Consider the following 19,009-nt stretch of genomic DNA (forward strand, 5'->3'; position numbering starts at 1 on the left):
ACACCCCAATATTAAAAGTCTAAGGTAATTTTTAGTCCTAATCCAATACCTTCACTTTACAAATAGGAACACTGAGTCTTGAAGTAATCTTATTAGTGTGGTGCTGTTGGTGTTAGAGGTGTGAATACAATCCAAGCCAGCCAATTTTACATACAGTAGTCCTTTTATCTAGAACAATCCCATCTCCCATCTCCACTTGCTTCACCCAGCTCATTACTCTTTATCCTGTGGCTTTTGCGCAAATATGCCTTCCTCGAGGAATAAGCTTGCTCTGGACTCCCTCAGCCTAGATCAGGCCTTCCTGCCATTGTTCTCACAGTTTACCTTTCTATAAGGGCAGGCCTGCGTGTGTATTCACTGTATTTCCAGCCTCTAGAACTATGCCTGGTACATAGCAGTTGTTCAGATTGTTCATTTACTGAATGTACAAATACTGCTCTTTTTTTTGCCATGCTGACTCTTCCCACTGTACGTTCAATGTTCCTCTATTTCATCCTTCGGTTTCCCACCACGGTAAAGAGTATCACTGTCCCCTTGACCCACTGGGAAAAGAATATTACGCAGTGTAGTAAGACAACATGTCATCAGTGAGATTGCAGTGGAGCTTAGGCTCCCTGGTTACCATGTGGTACCTTAGATCACTCGGCCTTGCTGCTTTTCAGGTGAAGTCAGAAAAGACTTAGGTGACTTGATCAGTTATACTCCACCCTTAGGAACCTGGGATGTGCTGATTGAACAGGAACCAGAAAAGAGGGACAAGACCATTAAATGAATGAAATTTAGGGACTAAATGGGAGAAGGAATGGATCTGAGCTGAGTAAGTCTAGAGGGAATGAAGGTTGATGAATCTGCAGTTACTGGTGATATGGTATGTGGGAGAGCAACAGAGCGGGAGCCAGGGTCTCTTGTGCATGCAGTTGCTTTCACTCATGAGCTGTTTGATCTTAAGCCGCCCGTTCATCTTTTAGATGGATGTGTTCTCTCCCCAGCTTATACTGAGAAAGAAAGAAAGAGAGAGAGAGAGAGAGAGAGAGAAAAGAAAAGAAAAGAAAAGAAAAGAAAAGAAAAGAAAAGAAAAGAAAAGAAAAGAAAGAAAAGAAAAGAAAAGAAGAAAGAAAAACCATTATCCGCTATAAAATCCCAGTTTGCAAATGCAGGGTAATATTATTACTGAGATAAAGAGGGTGTTGATACTAGTTTTCTATTTCCAGAGCATAGACCAAGACTAAATTGATTCAGCAGGTGACTAGAGAAGTTTCTGAAAACATCTTTCTTCAGGTGGAGAAACTGAGAAGTGAAACAGACAGCATGCAGACCCGTGGAGTCCTTCCAGAATTTTACAGGCAGGTTAGACAATTGCTCATCCTATGTGCTGGAGACACAGGATTGAGCCCAGGGGCTGGAGTAAATGATCCTTTGACTTCCAGTTCTAAGAGTGTGTGTTTTAAGATTCCAAAATTCCCTCCTCTTCCTTGATTTTTTTTTTAACCTATCCTGTCTTTGTTGTAATTCTTAGGTGATTGGTGCTCCATAGCTTGTTGAGCACCATCTGTCTTCATAGGATACCAAAGTCTGGGATGAGCCTCCAAGATGCCACACAAAATATAATCTGATTCCAGTCTCTTCCAGCAGCTCTAGTTTATTTGATGAGGGTACTTAATTGCTCTTTAGCATTTCATTTGAATGAGGCTCACGGATCTGTTTAGAAGAAAACTGCTGATCAATTGCAATTGCCCCCTGTTGTCATGGAAACAAGCTGCCATGGGACTATAATTATATTTCCTTATTTCTGAAGTGAATCCCTAATCATTTCTATGGTAATTACCCAATATCTGTGGTCCCAAATTACATGATGCTTATCAAAAAAAAAAAAAAAAACAAAGAATAAGGAGTAGGGGGACTGGCCTGAGACATGTGTTAACTGTGCAGCTGCAGAAAGTCCTCTCCTTTTTTGGGTGGGGTGAATTTCCCTGTGTAGGCTCATACTCCAAGGTTAGATGATGTCATGGCATCTTAGAATGTGGCCAGTGTGAAGAGTAGTTGCTAGAAGGCTGTATCAGGTAGGATGGTTTCAGCTGTAACAAAAAACACAATTGGTATCTTCAACTTAGGTAAAGAAATATATTACCTAACGTACCCGGAAGTCTGGAGGACTTGTCAAGTTTCAAAGTCCATTAATGAAGCAGCCCAACAACAGCATCGAGATCTAGGCTGATTCCTTCCTAGCTCATCTTCAGCAAGTAGGCTTTGGTCCTCAGGTTTATCCCTTTATAGCCCCAAGGTGGCTGCCAGGTGTCACATGTTGTTCCAGCTGTTACATGCAGACGACAAAGACTGGGGAAGAAAGAGGACCTTCCCTGTCTTGTGTCATGTTTTGTGGATGAGGAGAGCTTTCCCAGAAACCCTTCCTCCAGAACACTTTCCCTCACTTTGTATTGTTCCTTTCACAGTTTGTCATGAGGTGTCTGCTTTTTTAAAAAAATTTATTTAATTATTCATGAAATACAGAGAGAGGCAGAGACATAGGCAGAGGGAGAAGCAGGCTCCTTGCAGGGAGCTCGATGTGGGACTCAACCCCAGGACCCCAGGATCAGGCCCTGAGCCAAAGGCAGACACTCAACCGCTGAGCCACCCAGGCATCCCAACGAAGTGACTCTTCTTGACACCTGCTGTCCCTAGCACCAAGTGCACATGGGTGAGGGATGGAGTAGCATGACTACAGGGCCAACGACAAGAAAGTCTTGCTTTCCTTCTCACATTCTCTTTCTCTCTCTCTCTCTCTCACCCTCCTCCCCCCCTACCTCTGCATCTGGTGGCCTAAGTTCCAGGCCGTGGTCCCATCATGTGCCCGCTGTCTGATCTCTCCCACTTTAGTAAATAAGCATGGGCACAAGGCACTGCACCTGGGCTTGGGCATCCCAGTAGCATGGGAGACAGCATTGCTGGCTCTCAGGCAGCAGCACATGCTACCAGGAAGAAAGCCAGCTTCTTGCAAAAGCAGAGTCAGAACCCCAGAGTGCTTTTCCAATGACTTGTCCCATCCAGCTGGGCTAAATTGGAAAGGAGAATCAAGACACAGGATCAGAAGCATGGTGTGGTGGCTGTTTCTTTTCCCAACAGTTTTTTCCCCCCAGTTTTTTCCCCCCAGGGAATCAAGTTTATCTGTGTGTACCTCTAATAGGACATAGCACCTGCTTCCTGTGACAGAAGCCAAAGGGCCAGATCCTCCACTTTCCTCCACCTGCAGCCTGACATGAGCGTGTGACCCACCTGGCCATTTGGTCTTTCTCTCCTGGACTTTGGCTTGCTCAAGGATGTAAGGAGCACAACTGTGGCAACAGCCTGTAACCAGGCTCTTCCTGTGGTGTGGCAGCAGCTGTGGTTCCTGACGCTGGGACCTCTACAGTTCTAACTCCTGTCTTTTTCTAAGCTTTGACTCTAGCTTCTTTTGTTCTTTGAACGCCCACCATTCTTCCAGTAAATTTTCTTTTGGTTAAGTGCAACCAAGTTAATTTCTTTTGCTTGCAACCGAGAACTATAACTGATAGAGGATAAAACCAGGAAAACTAGGTGAGAGAGAGTTTGACGCAGAAGGTAGGAAGCAAAACCTGGAGCAGATTGAAAAGAAGACCCAGAAGAACCTTTTAAAGATGCTGAATGTCCTCCTGACTTGCCCACCCATTGGCTTCTCAGAGTTCCACAGTGGCCTGCACCTGCTGTACCTAAAAAATGCCCATGCTCTGAAAATACACCTCCTCCGCACATCAACGCATTTGCCTCAAGCTTTCCATTCCCTTAGTGACCTACACATCTGGTAAACTAACTATTCTACAATATTAATCATTTACTCTTCTGTTGAAAAATTTACTACATATTTTATCATATAAAGCACTGTGGGAGGAACAAAGGCAACAGATATGATCCCTGCCCTCAGGCAGCTCCTAGTACTGTGGTGGGGATAAGGTAACACCATTATTGTTGGAATCACGTCTCTGTAGCACTCTACAATATGCACAACACTTTTATTTTCTCTCTCATTTAAAGCATGATTATAGTAACCATAACATAAAACAGTAAGAGATATGTGCATAGGCCTTTCAGAGGAAAAGACTCCTTTCCTCCAGGCTGCAGGAGGGGCTGTGTGGGGTCAGTATGATTTCAGCTAGACTTTGAAGGATGAGTAGGGCCTGAACCGAGAGACTGGCACTGGGCAGTCCATGGAGGGGAAGAACCCAGAGAGGATGTTTGGGGAATGGTGTGATTTGCCTTACAGGGTGTTTGAAGTAGGGTGACACTTTTGTAAGTGCTTACACTATTCTCAGTGCTTTACATGTCATAATTCATTTAATCCTAACAGAAGCTTCATGAGGTATAGGTCCTCTTATCCTCTCCATTCACTGATAGGGAAATTGAGACACCTAGAGATTTAGTGACTTGCACAAGGCCATTCCGCTGGTAAGTGGGAGAACTAGGTTTGAGTAGTAGGCACACTGGCTCGAGTCTGAGCACGCACTTCCTACACTCCATGATCTCCATTTCATAGAGCCGAGGCATTTGGGGCCTGTTGTGCAGAGCTTTAAGTGCCAGCAAGCATTGCAGCTTCATCTGGTAAGATTTTAGCAAAAGGGAACTGCTGGAAGTTTCTGAGCTGGCAAATTAACTGCTTTAAGGTTACTGCAGAGTTTGAGAGGAAGCGGTATTGGAGAGGACTTCAGTTGGAGATCATTTACAGATATCAATCATATTCCAACAGGCTGGAGGTAAAACCAGGGTAACAGTGACAATTATACAGCTGCCATCAGTGTTCTGAGGTCTCCCTCACACGTGCTTTTATGTGTTTGAGACAAATCCTTGAGCCTCCACTATCCACCTAGATTGGAGGTAAGGAAGGGCACCATGCCAGCAGCTTTCCTCCAGTGGTCCAGGAAAACAAAAGTTCTTCATAATTGCAGAGATTTTAGAAGTCTGAAGTAGTTTTAAAATTAAAAATAATTTAAAAAGCTTCTCCTGAGCAAAGGTTAAATGTGCAAACTTTATATTATTTTTGACATGGTTATTAGCATAATCATCCAATTCTGGGTATTATAGCAGAGTGGGACAGTCCATTCAGGCCTCAGCTGAGTTTTCTGAAATCTTTGACAACTTTAAGTGTAGAAATGGGCCCTTCCAAACAGCCCTGTAATTTGGCCTATGTGCTGCCAAAGTGTGCCCAAGAGTACTATATTATTTATTCTTAAAAAGCCTTCTAGAGCTTCTGGGTAGAATAGTGAGTCCAGCTGACTCTGGGTAAATAAAAGAGAAGGAGGTAGAGTTGGGGAACAGCAGTGTGTCTTTCTTTCTCTCTTTCTCTTTCTTTCTCTTTGACTTAGATCAAAGGGCTTAAACGTAATAAGATGTGGGTAGAACAGGACTGCCTAAGCCACTTCAAGCCTGTCTCAGTGCTAATAATCTATTACAAGCCCCTGGTCTCCAGTTAGTAGTCCTGTTCATGGTGTTTAAACTTCCTGGGGTACTTGAGATCAGGATGCAGCCCTAGGGGCCGTTGCTCTGTGACTCCGATACTATGATCAGCATTTCAAGCATTGCACCTCCAAATTTCCCATGATTTTAGGCAAATGTCAAGAAATCCTTCTTCCTCCCTCTCCTCCTCCTCCTTTTTTTTTCTTCTTTTGTCCTGTAAAGTCTACTAATCTTTATAGAAAATGACTATTTAGTTTGGGTAGAGGATATGAAAGTAATGTCAGATCTTTGGTGTGAAATGAGGACATAGGGCATACCTACATATCTTTCAGCCATATGTATACAAAGTTAGTTATAAGTCATGATGCTATACTTACACATTTTTAAAAATCTTGCTTAAGGGCAGCCCGGGTGGCTCAGCGGTTTAGAGCCACCTTCAGCCCAGGGCCTGATCCTGGAGACCCGGGATCGAGTCCCACGTCGGGCTTGCCTGCCTCTGTCTGTGTCTCTGCCTCTCTCTCTCTCTCTCTCTCTCATGAATAAATAAATAAAATCTTAAAAAAAAATCTTGCTTAATACCAGTGTTCATAGCAGCATTATTCACATTGGCCAAAAGGTAGAAACAAAATGCTCATCCATAGATGAATGGGTAAACAAAATGTTGTATTCCACGTCTAGTAGAATATTATTTAATCTTAAATGATGAAATTCTGACACATGCTACATGGATGAACCTTGAAGACGCCAAGCTAAGTAAAATAAAAGCCAGACACAAAAGGACAAATGTATGATTCCACTTATATGAAGTGCCTGGAATAGTCAAATTCATAGGCATAGAAAGGAGAATAATGGGGCACCATTATTGGTTGGTTAGCCATCCAACTCTTGATTTTGGCTCAGGTCATGATCTTGGGGCCATGGGATTGAGCCCCTCATTGTGCTGTATACTGAGCATGGAGTCTGCTTGGATTCTCTCTTCCTCTCCCTGTGTCCCTACCCCCAGTGCTCGCTCTCTTGAATAAATATTAAAAAGAAGAAAGGAAGGGGAATAGTGGTTACCCAGGGGATGGGGAAGGGGAGATGGATAGTTACTGTTGAATGGGGATAGTTTCAGTTTGAAATAGTGAAAAGTTCTAGAGACAGATGCAGTGATAATTGTGAATGTACTTAATGCCACTGAACTGTGCATTTAAAAATAGCTAAAACAACAGATTTTAAGTATATTTTACTATAACAAAAAATCTCAGTCACTATTTTATAAATACAAAAAATACACAGATGCTGGGATCTCATTTGGTGTTCACAGATATGGTATTTAAGCAATAAAATTGGCTCACCTTCTTTTGTGTAAGATTTGTAGTCGTGGGTGAATTGAGTGTCTCTTAACATTACTTTGTTGTCATAGTCCAGCAGCTGTTGTTCACATAGCATCTTTGTTCCCAAAGAAATCCGAACATCTACAAGCACCATGTTAAAATAGAAAGTTCGTCAGCTGTGACTCAGGAGCCTGAGTTCTGGTTTCAGTTCTGTCTTGGTCAAGTCTGTCTCTCACCTTCTGGGACCTCAGCTTCTCTTGTCCAAAAGGAGTCTGGTCATGGACCCTGTGATCACAGGAGGGCCTGTGAACAGTGACTGTTGGAAGGACCGCCATCTGTTACTGTGGATGGTGCCCTGGATTAGCAGCTCCCCCTCCAGCTGCTGGTTCCCTTGGAGAGACCCACTGGAGATGTGGAGAGCAGCAGCCTGAGCCTCCAGGCAGCAGTGGTGGAGGAGCACAGGCAGGCAGAGTGGAGTGCAGGCTTGGAGTAGGTCTTGGAGCTCGGGATTTTCAGTCTTCCCCATTGATTTATACATTGTTTTGAAGGATTTCTGAGTGTGAAAGGACAGATGGTGGTTTTCATTAGGGTCTAATGCACTGTAGTTTTTCCCTAACCTGGACCTGACCTCACTTTATAAGATCATACAGCACAGAGTCTGAGGGGCGATAGTAACAAAGAAATAGGAAACAGAGGAGTTTTGTGGGGAACACTGATGACTTTGGTTGCATTGATGTTGAGTTTGCAGGCAGTGGGACAGCCAAGTAGCAGGGTCCACTGCATAGCTGGAGACATGCAGGGAGACGAGAGTGTCGTGTTGGAGTCACATAGACCATTTTTAAAAGTGATTGTTAAAACCAGAAGAGTAGTTTCAGGCTGTTCTACCATCTGTGCCTTTGAAAAGATAACCATAGAAGTCAGCAAAGAGTGGAGGGGAAAGACCAAAAGCTGGTCTCTATGGGCTGATTGGAGGCCTCGGATTAGATGTTTGAAATTTGAACCTTTCTACCAATAACAATAACATCAGTACAACAGCAACAAAGCCATGACAGAGATACAGAAATGAGAGTTATGACATCTCAGCCATGCTCTCTGGCCATAGAGCCCCAGGAACTTCTGCTGCCTGAATCCTCCCAAGTCCAAAGGGACCATTTTTCTGACCTCTATAAGGCATGGCTGTGCTTCTTCCCTGAACTAATGAAGACTTCCTGTGAGATCAGTGTTACTATAAATTTCCCAAGTGGGCCTCTTTTTCTTTCCTTCTAGAGTTTGTTTTTACTACAGGTGCTTTGCATTGGAATTTAGATCTTATTTAAATTTAAAGGAGTGTTAAACATATTGACAATCCTTCATTTAGAAGTTAAAAATCTAGGGGATTTTAGGGGCAGCCCAGGTGGCTCAGTGGTTTAGCACCGCCCTCAGCCCAGGGTGTGATTCTGGAGACCTGGGATGGAGTCCCGGATCGGGCTCCCTACACGGAGCCTACTTCTCCCTCTGCCTGTGTCTCTGCCTCTCTCTCGCTCTGTGACTCTCATGAATAAATAAATAAAATCTTTAAAAAGAAAATCGAGGGGGTTTTAAAGGGCTTTATACATCTCTTCTCTTGATCAAGAGGCTGCTCTGTGTTCTTGGCATGGGAAGAGAAGGTTCCCACACAGGGTGACCCCTTTTTTTTTCCATTTAAGAACGTAAAGCCTGAGGGAAAGTTGCGGCCCCTGCCTCTAGGTTCACTCATAATAAAAGGAAAGGGGAGAATTGGCCTGCTTCACAATCAATTGTGAAAGATCTTTAAATGTCAAGAATAAAGAAGTCCAGATGAACTCGCTAAGGTACAATTTGTGCTAAATTCCCCCTCCACCTCCCAGTCATGTAATTCCTAGTTCCCAGCTGGTAACCACAATGATTCCACCAAGCTCTTTGTTCGTAAGAACATAGTTTCAAGCTGAGATCTCTACACATGGCCTTTTCAGTTTCAATTCCAGCCCTTCTTCAAATTCTGGAACTCTGGGCAGTATTTTTACCTAGTCTTTGTCTTAGCTTCCGCTTCAAAGAAAAGGAAATAATTTACCTTGTAGAGTTGTTTGAAATCAGAACTGTTAACTATGATTATCAAAGATTTAAAATTATACAAATTGCCAAGAATTTAATGTTAATTTGCATTATGTAAAGTGAAATATTTAGAAGAGAGTGTTCGTTCATGTAACTAATAAACCAATTACCATTCACCTCCACTGTTGCTTCTCAGAGCTTTAAAATAGGATAAAAACTAGATCTAAGAAGAAAAAGGTAGAAATGTTTTTAGTCACTTTGAAAAGTAATTCTCTTAAGAGTAATGGCCTTAAAAATGAGTAGATTCTGACAAAGGTAGAAACTTCATAAATATCAAAAAGTTATTTAATCACTTCTACTTATGGCTGTGATGAAGTAGCTTGTAGCAAATCAGTGCTCCCACCAAGAACAACTAGAAATGCAGATAGAATATTAAAACAAAGACTTCTGTTTGAAGGCATCAGATTGCTGCTAGTGCACCAGAATTGAACAGTGAGATACTGGAGAGAATAGAAGTCCACTGAGTTGAGCCCAACTTTCTGCATATAGCTTCTCCCCTGTGGGCATTAATTGACCCTTCGTGGAGGACAGGAGACCAAGAAGCCTGAGCATTGCTGCCAAGAGGAAGAGAAGACAGCAGAGTTGTAGGCAATCTCCTGGAGCCTAGGAATACAAAAACTGGAGTTTGCAGCTGCTGAAATAGCCAGGACTGGAGGGAATTAAAATCCCCAAGAGAAGAGAAACTCCGAAGAATGAGTCTAAATCTAGGCAATAGTTTTCCTTTTGATGAATTTGTTGATAAAGCTGCACAGGGATGGAGACTGGAAGGCAGGTCAGAGTTGTAGATGGTCTGTGATGTTGAAAAGATGAAAATTGGGGTTTGAAGCCTACCAAGGAGGGGGACCTTAGGAAGTAGCCTAGGCTGTCAGTTGAGATGACAACAGGAGGTCTATACCCTAGAAGTGGAGACAGAGCAGAGGTAGTCTGAGCCTTACAAAGATTGTTAATTAGCCATGATCAGGTCAGTCCTTGATTGGATTAAGGTGCTCTGCTCCTCCACATGACTAGCAGATTGGGTGGATCCTCTCTGGAAGGAGAGAACCCAGCTCTACAGTGTTCCATTCTTGATATATAGAATTCAATCGGGACGCCTGGGTGGCTCAGCAGTTGAGCATCTGCCTTAGGCTCAGGGTGTGATCCCAGTATCCGGGATCGAGTCCCACATCAGGCTTCCCAGGGAGCCTGCTTCTCCCTCTGCCTGTGTCTCTGCCTCTCTCTCTCTCTCTCTCTCTGTGTGTGTGTGTGTGTCTCTCATGAATAAATAAATAAAATCTTAAAAAAAGAATTCAATCAAAAAATTAACAGGCAGTTGAGAAACAGACTATGAGAAAAAATAATGGAAGTAGACCCAAAGATGATAAAAATACTGGGAGTTTCAGATATTTAAATAATTGTGATTAATACAGTCAGTAAAATAGTTGGCAAGATAAAGAATTTTACCAGAGAACTGGAATCTACTAAAAAGAATCAAATGGAAATTATAGATATGAAAAACACTACTGAAAGTAAACGCTCAATAGATAGTTTTAACAGCAGATTAGATTCAGCTAAAGAGAGAATTAAGGAGCTGAAGGTTAGGTCAGCAGAAAAATCCATACTAACTCATATTGAGTAAAAAGAATTGACAGATATGGAAAACAGCATAAGGACATCTGGTTCATGGGGAGGCATTCTAACACCAGAGAATCAGAGGAGGAATAAATGAAAAAAGGGGTAGAAGTGATATTTGATGGAATAATGGCTGAGAATTTTCCAGAACTGGTGAAAGCCACCAAGCAACAGGTTTAGGAAGTATGATGTATCTCCAACTAGATAAATTAGAGGAAATTCACACTAGCTTGTGTAAAACTGCTGTAAACCAATGCAGAGAGAAGAATCTTCATATCAACTATAAAAAAAAGATGATAGATTGCCTGTCTTTTCAGAAGCAGTGATATAGCCTTTAAAAACTCTATAGGAGGGATCCCTGGGTGGCACAGCAGTTTGGCGCCTGCCTTTGGCCCAGGGCGCGATCCTGGTGACCCAGGATCGAATCCCACGTCGGGCTCCCGGTGCATGGAGCCTGCTTCTCTCTCTGCCTGTGTCTCTGCCCCTCTCTCTCTCTCTCTCTGTGTGTGACTATCATGAATAAATAAATAAAATCTTAAAAATAAAATAAAATAAAATAAAAACTCTATAGGAAAAAAAAACTCTATAGGAAAAAAAAAACTATAGGTTACAGCATAACTTAATGGTAAAATATTGAATGCATTTTTGCTTAGTTTGAGAACATAACAAAGTCCACCATCACAATTCTCTTCAACTTTGTATGAAGTTCCTAGATAATGCTATGTGACAAAAAAGAAAAGAGAAAAAGGGTGGGGGGGAGGGAGGGAAGAAAGAAGGAAAGAAGGATTTAAAGTAAAGAAAACTGCTTTTTGTCACAGGCAACCTGATTGTGTAAATAGAAAATCCAAAAGAATCAAATTATTATAATTAATAAATTTAGCTAAGTCTAGTTTTAAGAACAATATGTAAAGAACAATTGTAATTTAATATTCCACCAATAAACAATTAGAAAATAAAAATTTGAAGCTATACCATTTAGTCTTCTCAGAAACATCAATATATGGGAATAAATCTATCAAAATATGTATAAGACCTCTACACACAAAACTACAAAATACTGAGAGAAAGTAAGTGGAATCTAAACAAATGAAGGGCTGATATTCATGGATTATAAGATCAAATATTGTGAAGATGTTAGTTATCCCAAAACTTATCCGTAGATCTAATATCATCACAAAAGCAATTCTAGGAGTGTGTTGAAGTGTGTATGTATGTAAATTTATGCAGAAATGCTAAGATAAGAATAGCCATTTTGACCCAAAAAAAATCAGAGATGGAGAGGTTAAACTACTATTTACCGAGACTCGTTAAAAAGCTGTAGTAATTAAGACAGTGTGGGATTATTGCTGTAAAAAATAGACAAGTAGACCAATGGGGACGAGGCCAGAAACAGATCCACATATATACAGTCACTTAGTTTATTGCAAGTCACCCAGTGTTTTCAAGTCTTAATCACCTCTTCTGTAAATAGGCTTCATAATAGTGCGTACCACATAAAGTTGAAATATGACATTTTACTGAAGAGGTTAACACATATGCAAGAGACACAGCAAGTGTCTGATAAAATTTAGCCAGTATTAATATTACCATTGTGACTGCCACTATTATCGTAATTATTACAATTGCTATTGTTACTGTTCATTTTCTGTTTTTCAGTATAATCATCTGGAAGTGGGGAATGGGTAGACATTAAATAGTGGTTTAAGCAAGCAACATTTGACGCAACACAACCTACCTGGAAAAAGAATGGGACCAGGGAGATAAAGTTCATGATTCAGTCAAAGTTGACTTAGAAACTGGAATGGGACTTGGCCTAGCATCAGGGTAATGTGGCCACACAACCATAGTAAACATTTATTAAGTAAACATTTACTAAGCTTCAAACTAGGTTTGTATATATATGTGTTTGTAAGAGTATTTGAAAGCATGTGTATGTGTATAAGCCACTTGTAAAAACACTGTGTAGAAATGCAGTCAGTTAGCAATTCTCGCATCTGAATCATAGCCAGGGGTCTGAGAGAGAAGTTTAGACAGAATATTAAAAGATCTGATTCTATAACTTTATTTTTTTTATTCCATAACTTTAAATGGAAAATTTATTTTATAGCCTCTTTTGGGTAAACCTGGATGTTCATTTTGTAACATAGGTCACAGAGTCTCTGCAGACAGGGAGATAATGATGTATTTAATTCTTTTCATATTCATATCCTAAACAATGCCTCATATTTCATAAAATGAGTTGCTGTATAGTATCTGGTGTTATGTAGCTGAAAGCTTACCAGTTCTTCCAGTCAGTTAGTATCTCGAATCCTCCCATATTCCAGCCCACGTGGCATTTCCCCTCCTGCTGGCCCAGCTACACCCTATTTCACTCACAAGAGAAGACTCTAAGACATGCCACTGCTTTAAAACCCTTCAGCTGTCTGGTGAGAAATTGTACTCAGCAGCTCTGAATTCATTTTCTCATTTTACTACTACTTTTTGGATGACTTTAGATAGAGTTATTTACCCCTGAGTTTCATCTGCAACAAGGGTTGGGGCCGAAATAATGAAAGTAAAACCTCTTGGCACAGTGTTTCACTGAGGTGAGGGTTGGTGTGGCTATTACTATTATTGACAAAGATCTTCCAGCCAGGAGGCTCGTATCCAAGTCTTGTTTCTAAACCGCATGTGCTTTTTTACCGTGCTGCCTGTAATTTGGCAAGTGAGAAGATGGGCCTTGGTACTCAGTCTTCCTCACTCCATCTAGATTGGGTTAGGACCCCGCCCGCTGCTTGTCTGTAACTCAGTTTAGAACCACCAGCTGGAGCGCCTTTCCCCCAGTGCTGGCACATGGTCACTGGTAAAACCTCAAGGTGGGACCCCTTTTTAAGGAAGGGAGAGGGAGAAGTGCTTTCTCACCCCCGGGAGTCGGCCCTGTGCCTGGATCATGGAAATGCGCCTGCCTTGCCTTACAGAGTGTGATGCTGCCCAGCCCCATGAGAGGCTTGGCATGGATTCCTTCCCAGAGAGCGGTTAGTGTCCCCCACGCAGTAAGCAGTGGTTGGTTTCCGCTGCTTCCTCTTCCCTCCTGCAGTTCACCCCGTCAGGCGGGAGTCCAGACTCCTGGACGTAAACCCTTCAACTGGAAAGTGCTTGTTGTTGGGTACCTACCCCTTATGAGCTGCTCACTGCACACGAGGCTCATCAGAGTTGCCCTAACCCACGTGTCTCTTAGGAGTCCAGCCCGAGACGCTATACCTGTAGGCCCTGTCAGCAGTTCTCATCTTTGTCAAGTCTTTGTTTGAGATGTACGTATCTTTCTAACAATTTGATTGTAATCTGAAAGAATCTGGCCTCTAACTTCTAGATATGCATGTTACATAAAAAGCTCTGGTTGACAGGGCCTCCTGGGCAAAAACCAACAGTGGCAGCACATCAGGACCTGGGCTTCTCCAGTGAGAATTCCTGCCGGGCACCGTGTACCGGGTCCTCTGCAGATCAGTAGCTGTCTCTGAGTTCTCTCATTGAGCCGCTCTAAAACATCGTGCTGGTGACATGCTGCTTTATTCTGGGAGACCCTTTCTTCTGCCCAGCTATTTGGCTGACCCCCAGCAAAAAAGGACACAGTGCCGGAAGTGCTTTCTGAACGAGACTGGGGTTGTGGGGGGAGTCCCCTAAATCAGGAGGAACAGGAAACTGAATTGCCAAAAGAAACATTATCATCCTAATAAAATGAAGCCCATGATTTGCATTCCAGGTCCTTCAACTATTCTATGGGAACCCGGGCATTTTCCCATGACAGTATTTTTATCCCTGATGGGGGAGCAGAAAGTGAGCAGACAGTTCAAGCAATGTCACAGGACAACATCCTGGGCAAAGTCAAAACTCTTCAGGTAAGACAGCTGGAGATTGGAAAGTCAGAGCCGTAGGAGGGGGCCCAGCTGTGGCGGGAAGTGGGGAAATCCCTAGAGTGACCTTGAGTAAGGGATCCGGAGATCCATGGGTAGCTTCTGGTCAGGATGTTTGCTTTCTCAACTCTGCCTCTGTTCTCTGGAAGCCTGCTGTCAACCTTGTCACCATCGTACCTGCCTATATAACAGCCCCACTCCTTTTCTGTCAACCTGTTCCCTCATTTTTAACTGCGTATCACGAGGGCAGGTACCCAAGAGAAGCTGCTGGATTTGGGGGGTAGGGGAGAGTTGGAAAAGTAACCATGAAATGTTGCCCATAATCCCTGAGCACGGGGTTGACTATTGGCAGAGGCCATGCCGCATATCCGTACTTGGACGGTGAACAGAGGGATGCTCTATTATTTGCTGTGTTCTTAAATCTGGCTCCCCCTGAGCCACCCTGTCTTGGAGGAATGCCAGGAAGCTCCCAAACCTCCCTCCTGCTGCAGAATCGGGCAGTTGTCCTCCATAAAATCGACTCAGGTGGTAACTCCTTAATAATGAAAATATAATAAAATAATGATTCACTAAATGTGACTGAGATAATGGGAAATCTAGGGAAAGCAAAAGGAGCAAGTACACCTGGGATCCGACCACATAGGTTTGCCTGCTAGCCTAGTAGAATTCACTCACCCGAGAGAAGTGCCTCAGCAAGCACTTCTCCGAGATGGGAAGGCTTGGAGGCCATCCAAATTATGAACGGGGGACTCTGGTTTGCTGGTTTCCATCTGTCTCTAAGTCTACAATAACGAATGTATAAATGAATGAATGAGGGGGGGAGGAACAGCTGGCTTGAGTAGCTGCCAATACAATGAAGCATTATACTCAAAGGAAATTTTCTATTTTCTTGAAATGTTCTTGTTTCTACTGAGCATTAGCTATGCATTTTGTGACCTGTGTTTGGTTACATGTCCGCACACACTCAGCTGAATATAGCATATGGCAGGCGGGGAAATAGCAAACACCTTGGAAACAGACCGAACTTGCCTGGATCTTCAGCCCTCCTGCCAAGCACTACCCAGGGCCACCGTCCTGCCTTCAGGGCTAACCTCGGCCCTTCCTTCAGATTCCAGCATGTCCTACCCAGGCTCTGCTCTTAGTTCTTGCTAAGAACTTGCTAAGAAAAAGCAAGCTGTCACTTCTCATAGGTTGGAGAAGAGGAAGGGGTGGTGATCGCCGCAGAAAACCTTGGGCCCCTCCCCACCTTACCTTTCCTTCTTGAAGTCTTTTGATTTCTGGACCATTTTTCTTAAGTTCTGAGGCCCTGGCTCATAATACGCCCTTTCCAAGAGAAGTGACGTCCAGAGTTCAGTCCATGAAACAGCTGGATTTTATGAGGGCTTTCGAGGAGTTTTTTAAAGATTAGATAATAGTGTGTTGTCTTAAATGATGTCTGTGCTAACATCACACTGCATGCCACTGCCTTTCTGGGAAGTGGGTTTGGAGTTGTAAAAAATATGTAATTCTGCACTGTTGCAACTCGGTAAAAATATGTGTCAGTTATTCCTAATAACACTGCAAGGCGCAAGTTTAAAGAATCTGATCTCACAATTAAGATGTAAGCCAACTTCCCTGAAGCAACAATTCTATTAATAACAAGAAAAATATGAGTAAATAACTAATCTGAGTGCTCTCTTTTGGACAATATCTACTCATACAAGGTCTGCCTAATGTTGCTTCTGTCTGTGTACTCACAGTCTTCCTTACAGCTCCATCATTATATTTTTTAAAAAAATAAAGAGACTTTACTCTTTGAGGAGGGAAACGGGGACTGTTATCATAGAAAATGTGATTTTTGGAGTGACATTAAGATATAACTGTATCACCCCCAAAAGACTGTGCTTTATTTTTCAGTCGACTAAGCAGTATGTTCCTGGTAAGTCATAGAAATAGTAGTTAACTTTATTAACTTGCATGAATGCTTTGCATTTTTCATGACAACGTTATGCTGGTATTGATGCTTAGTAAGCAGCATAAAAGACCACCCCCTCGTAGACTCCAGCATGGAATGAGGGTGTTTAGTTATGTCAGAGGCATGTATGTTTTTTATGTCCAAAATTGTGTTTGTCTATGTATGTGTGTTTATTAAAAACAGAGAGGAGTAATGGACACCTATTTGACGGTAGACATCCTGGCAGGCTGATTAGCCACTATTATTAAGACATTTTTTTGAAATGAGATTTGTATCATAATGCCATGGGGTGGGGGGAGGCCATTTTCCTCTGGTCTGAGAAACTTCTCAGCCCTTGGAAAACCCCAGAACAGTGAGTGCACTGACTGTGTTGGGAAAGGTTGCCCTCTAGTGTCCACACGTGGTCAGCCCAGCCCGCCAGCCATACCTTGCACTGCAGCGGTCTGGAACCTCTCTGAGTGCAGGATGGCTAAATTCAGCATGAATAATAAGCCTACACTTTTCCAAATCAAGTCAGTCTATCACTGGGCGAAATTTCTGTGGCAGATGATTGAACCTTTACAAGAAAAATTACTCTCTTTTTTCCCCCTGAGTATTAAAAAAATACATGTTTGTAGGGAGAACAAACTTTAATATACAGGATAGTTATAGGGACAAAGCCAACAGTGGCGCCCCTTTCAAAGACCCTACACACAACCATCAGTTGTTCACGGCCAGTGGGTGAAATAAAAAATCTGTGCCAGTTCCCCCACCACCACCTGGCCGTGTGGCTTCCAGTGCAGTCTTTATACCTCCCTGACCCTCAGTGTCCCCATCTGAAAAATAAGGGGATGAATATGATGGATGACCTGGCCCACCTCCAGTTCTTAAAGTCTGCCATCTATATGGAATCACTCCTCACTTGCCATAGCACAGAGCAGTTTGGTGAGCTTCACGCTTCTGTGCACTTGGACCTCAGTGACCTTGAGGTTCCTTACAGCTGCCCAGGTGAGGGGTCAGGGAGGTGCCTACTTATTTCAGGTCAGACCCAGTTGTGTAACAACTGATGATGACACTCAGGCGGGAACATCACGGTCCAAGCCTGCAGGTGATACTTAGAATTATGCCACACCCTTGTCAGGAAGAGCTAACTCTGTTAGTCCATGGATTATTCAGCTCGGGAGGGAAAGCCTCCATTTTCAGTAGCCCCTGGCTCCTGCTGAGCTGGATCTCACTTAAAAATGCCAAAGTCTCATATATTTGAGGATTTTTGACACCTCCTGCAGCTGTCAAGGACACAGAGAAGAAATACCCGCTCTTAGCCACTTCTGCATAGAGCAGATGTCTTTAAATCTACATGCTTTTTCTTCCGTCTCTCTTTAAAAATTCATTTTAACTGTGGGCATATCTGTAGTTGACTCAGAAGACAGCAACTTTATTTTTCCTCTGCTTTGTTCTCACAGACATGGTCTGTGAAAAATCTGGGGGAACCTAAATACTGGCAGCGTGAGAGCATGCAGAATGATGATGTGCTTGGAATTCCCACACCATAGGAAAAAAGACTCATAAATATGGATGTGCATTCCTATAACATCATTCTCTGGCATTCCATATTACAACAAAATGGCCCAATTTGAATGAATAAAATATAGTCCCTTTTAGCTCACATTCCAGTCCCAACAGTAACCCCATTCACAGCCACAGGCAGCACTGACGGTCAGCGTAGGCACAGCGTTCTCCCCTCCTCTCTGGCTGTAAGTGCAGTGTATCCGAAGAGCCCCCGGGTAGTAGGTGGAAGGGAGGGAGTGGTCCTAGTTGACGAGGGTAAGCTCCCTCTGAACCATCTGGTTTTCAGTGATTCCTTGTATCATGACAATGCCTGAATGCAGGCAGAATGAAAGTCACAAAAGAAAGTCACACTGATCCCTCTATTTAAGTAACATGACACCTGAGATTGCCAAATGGGTTTCAGGAGTCACCTTTTAATTGTCAGTAAATCACACAGTGTCTTGACAGCCCTGTCTCTTTTGAGTCAGCTGAAGGAAGCATTTGGAGCAGGAACCACAGGTGAGGGAAAACATGCAGGTGCAGGAGCCTCGGCCTTGACAACCTGAGGATCAGTCACCATAGCCTTGAACCCTAAGTCCTAACCCTGGTGTACTTCTGCAGTCTCATCCCTGACAGCTGCAGGTGTGTCTAGGAAGACAGTCCTTTGTCTGGACAGAGAGGCTGCAGCCCGATCCCCGAAAGCAGCCAGCGTTTCTGTGATGACCAGGGTCCTCCCCTCCTCCATTCCCCTCAGCTCACAGCCACTAGCCTGAATTTATTTTTTCTAGAGGGATTTTAAATCAGCGGCTTTACAGAAACGCACATTGTTATTCTCAAAGGCAACAGCATTGTGTTTCTTTTGCCAGGATGAACATCTCTGTGACATAAATCATCCCTTTGATATGCACACGTTCTCATTCCCTCCCGCCACCTCTTCTTCCCTCCCTTTCTCTCCACCCTCAGGTGTCACACCTGCCGCCAGGCCCATGGCCACACCCCTGCACCCTCCTCCCTGCTCAGCCTCTGCCCCTGCACCCTTCTCTCATCCCGCCTCTTTGATTTCATTCTCTGCTTCAGTTCTCAGCGCCACCCTCTCCACTTCCCTGCTCCATCCCGTGTGCCTTATTTCTCCTGTTCTTATTCCC

The 19,009-nt window shown here is 43.2% G+C and overlaps 1 protein-coding gene across 24 annotated transcripts in view; it reads left to right on the top strand.

The window, feature by feature from the left end:
• The window catches only part of CRACD (capping protein inhibiting regulator of actin dynamics), a 279,581-nt gene that overhangs the window by 235,851 nt on the left and 24,721 nt on the right, over positions 1-19,009 (top strand). For 20 of the 24 annotated variants that reach the window (XM_077848089.1, XM_077848084.1, XM_077848097.1 and 17 more), the window contains one exon: positions 14,233-14,368. The exons of 2 other annotated variants lie outside the window; for them this stretch is intronic. In XM_077848089.1, coding sequence (XP_077704215.1) covers positions 14,249-14,368 — 120 coding nt within the window. In that variant the 5' untranslated portion in view covers positions 14,233-14,248. Of the gene's footprint in view, positions 1-14,232; positions 14,369-16,260; positions 16,302-19,009 lie in introns of those variants that run through there. 2 more of the 24 variants (XM_077848101.1, XM_077848104.1) reach the window with 2 other exon arrangements.

The sequence above is a fragment of the Canis aureus genome, chromosome 14, assembly GCF_053574225.1.
Source record: "Canis aureus isolate CA01 chromosome 14, VMU_Caureus_v.1.0, whole genome shotgun sequence".
Lineage (NCBI taxonomy): Eukaryota > Metazoa > Chordata > Mammalia > Carnivora > Canidae > Canis > Canis aureus.